Source organism: Trichoplax adhaerens, genomic scaffold (genome assembly GCF_000150275.1).
Source record: "Trichoplax adhaerens TRIADscaffold_88 genomic scaffold, whole genome shotgun sequence".
NCBI lineage: Eukaryota > Metazoa > Placozoa > Uniplacotomia > Trichoplacea > Trichoplacidae > Trichoplax > Trichoplax adhaerens.
In genome coordinates this window covers 1430-5056 of record NW_002061024.1, presented here as the reverse complement: position 1 = coordinate 5056, position 3627 = coordinate 1430, and the positions used below count along the sequence as shown (strand labels likewise).

The 3627-nt window shown below is 35.2% G+C and overlaps 1 protein-coding gene across 1 annotated transcript in view; it reads right to left on the bottom strand.

The window, feature by feature from the left end:
• The window catches only part of TRIADDRAFT_62498 (uncharacterized protein), a gene marked incomplete at both ends in the record, with an annotated part of 3314 nt that extends 600 nt beyond the window's left edge, over positions 1 to 2714 (bottom strand). The window contains 3 exons of the mRNA XM_002118428.1: positions 68 to 787; positions 982 to 1344; positions 1883 to 2714. Of these exons, the coding sequence (XP_002118464.1) occupies positions 68 to 787; positions 982 to 1344; positions 1883 to 2714 (1915 nt within the window). The remainder of the gene's footprint in view (positions 1 to 67; positions 788 to 981; positions 1345 to 1882) is intronic.
• Between the last annotated feature and the right edge of the window lie 913 nt (positions 2715 to 3627).

The window sequence follows — 3627 nt, the reverse complement described above, 5'->3', positions numbered from 1 at the left end:
TTCTGACAAAATACAATCTCTCCTAAATCGTGTAAATACATTAGCATCACTTTTAGCTCGTCTTTACTTTCATACAACGTATAATCTTGAGCTAATAATGTTACATCTTGCATAGTCATAATATCACGAACACGAGCTGCTCTAATTTGATCAATTACGGATGATGACTCTTGATTTTCATATCTGTGAAAAGATGTATTGAGTATTGTAGCCATAATATACCACCTGATAGGAATTGGATTACGAATAAAAAACAAGGATAAAACAAATTCTTTAATAATGAGATGTAAACGACGACAACATTCTCGACGTTGAGATATCGTAGCTAAGTTATTATCTTCAGGTTTACAATTGAAAATAATACCTGAAGAGTAGATATTACGCTTATAAGTTGGCATATAAGAAATTAAATCTTGCTCAAATTGTTTAAATCGACGATTTCCATCTTCTTTGCCATCAAGACTATCGCCATGAGAAGCCACAAGAATAACAATAGGCAATGAATATTTCACAGGTACACCGTCAATATTGATGCTAATGTCACTTGGATCCCTATGGCCGCTTATAATCGACGTAAGCCATTCTTGCATGGCTTGTAAATAGTTGGTAGTAAGTAGTAAACCATGTCTTGTTTTTACATGGTCATTAATATTTTGGGTAATGTTAAAGACAAGAATATAAATATTATTAGCGGACATAAACGGCCGATGGGTAACGTGATAGACAGAGTGGCCACCGAAATCCCATATTTTAGCATATTTTCTATCCTCTTTTGCATCTTTGCTGTCTTTCGTAATAGATACGAAATAGTTTTGAAGGTCGTTTTGCATTGTGCTCGAATTAAATTCACTCTCTAGCGAAATCTTAGTAACTTGAGAAAAGATCGATACTATTAGATTGTCGCTTTGGGTTGTATCAGAAGAGTCGAGGCATAGATTATTTAATGATGATTCGCCTGATGCAGCTTGTGATTTTCTTTACTTAATACGGGAGTTTCGATAATCTGCTTCTTGAAGTTTGGATTATCATCAAGCTCTTTGGTAACTTGAGGCGATTCTTCTATAGACGCGATCACGTTTTTTTCTAATATTTCACTCATAGCACAAAATTTCCCATCATAAATGTCATAAGCATTGATTTTGATCATTCTTTCCGACCATTCAACAACTTGTGTCGGTGAGTCATGACCGCTTAGCCTTTGTTGAGTGAAAACTCTTATAATCGATGATTTACCGACATTACGAGGCCCAACAAACATAGCACGAATCAAATTATTGCGACGCTTTCCTTGCTTTATTGCTCTATTATACGCTTTTAAGTAATTTTTGCTTTGTATACCAGTACCTATCCAAATATCATTCAAATATGATATACAACAGATAGAAAAATAAAAATTTTGTTAGTGGAGCAAAGGTTACGAATGTAAAGTGATATCCAGGGAATGACTAAGGTTTCTTATATTTACCATACACGGTAAAAAGTTACTGAACCTCTGACAGGTCCATCAAATAGTAATACTATCTGTTAAATGAGCACATTATCGTAAGCCGTCAGCAAAGCGACGGGAGTTTGCACTAGTAAATGTGATTTAAACGATGTCAAGAATAGTACGAGAGAGACTACTTATTTTAATGAATTAGATATAAACTACCTGTTAGCATACGTGCACATTATCATAACTAATTAAGAATTAATGGTCAAGATTTTCGTTGCCTTTAGTACGACACGACTAGTAAGATGAAACAGCAGCTAAAATCATCTTCTATTTTAGAAATTAAGTGCATATTTTGCAATAGAAAGAAAAAAAGTGGATGACATATACAGTACTAAGCAGAAATTAATTATAAATATAGTTGTACTAATCGCATGCATAGAAATTTACCTTCTGATTGTCGGGAAACATGGCTAAGTGGTTGAAATACTCGGTGACTGTTCTTCTGTGGCGAATGACTTAAAATTTTACGAATGCTATCAGCCTTTCGTCTTATATTCGCGGCTACATCTTTCTGATGCAGATGACTATAGCATGTAGCTACTTCATTATAGATATTGGCAATGTTTCGGTGATTTTCTCCATAATTAAAAGTTAAAATTTCGATTGCTTTTTCAAGCATCCGTATAGCCTGATTATTTTGCTTAGCGCTACGATGCAGAAGCCCTATATTTCGATACGATGATGCAACACTAACATCATTACTACCAAGCCGTTGCAATCTAATTTCAAGACTTTTTCTAAACACTGCAAGAGCTTCTTTATACGCCCCTTTCTTCTTATATAAATTTCCCATGAAATCGTAAGAAGTAGTAACGTGATAATGATCATTATCGAGCTTGGCAAGATTTATTTCAAGTGATTTTTTATTCATATTGATAGCATCGTCAAGCATGCCTAGGTTGCTATAGGCAAGTCCTATATTATGATAGGATTGAGCTACAATTACATCATCACCAAGCTTTCTGATTCGAATATCAAGTGCTTTTTGATACATTAAAAGCGCCTTGTTATATTCTTTTTGACTAAAGTAGGCACGTCCTATTTTATGATAGGTATCACCAATGCTTAAATTGTCGCCATCAAGTGATTTTAACTTCATATCCAGTGATATCCGAAAATCAGATAAGGCTCCACTTTCGTCGCCAGTCATTCTTTTAATATCTCCTTGCCTGTCTATGCAATCGGCAATGTAGACCTGATTTTTCATTCTATTAGCCATATATAGAGCATGTTGCCTAAATTTAGTAGCTTGACTCCATTCGCCATGCCAATATAAATATCAGTAATCCGAAGATTAATCTTATACTGGAGTTCTAGATCAGTATCCTTTTTTGGCAACGACTGAATTTGATCTAGAGCTTGCTCGTAATTTGAGATTGCATTTAGGTCATCCTGCGCTATATACTTCTTCTCGCCTTCTTCATATAGGAGTTGAATTTTCTGAAAATTTTTAATTCGCTATATCTAGTAGCCATATTTGGAGTAGATATGGGGTCAACTATCTTCTATTATCGTCTTGTAAATAGGATATTCTGAAGTACGGACTCTAAGAGAGCAAAACTGCACCTTTTAGATATTCGCGTCTTTATTAAAGGCGTGCTTCTTGACCTTAAAGGATAATTGGAGATTTTCCTTGTAACAATAAGTAATCATCTATCAACATGATGGCGATTCATGGAGATCTCTTTTAGGTGTGTGGATCACCAAGAGGGTTCAAAGACAGTCTAAATGAGACTCATCATGGATGATAGAGTGCGTGGAAAATTGTATCATCATAATCCTTGCAGTTTAAATTGTTGTCGTTAATAGTAGAACATGGGCCTTACTTGGCTGTTTATTTTCATGGTTCATCTGGACTCATTTTGCTCGACAAGATCCATCAACCTTGTTGATGGCGATATCATGGTTGATCTAATAACAACAAGTAGTCAATAATCCTCCTTTCTACTACATTCTTTTCCATAAAGAATGTGCGAAAGGTTCGCAGTTTGCTTAGTAACAAGATGAATGAAAATGATTTGCCATGGGCCTTCAATTTGTGTTCATGAGATGATCCATCGTCTACCCACGATCCTTCAATAACTCATCATGGCAACAGCGGCTTACCAATCGGGCATTCATTTTCTCATTTC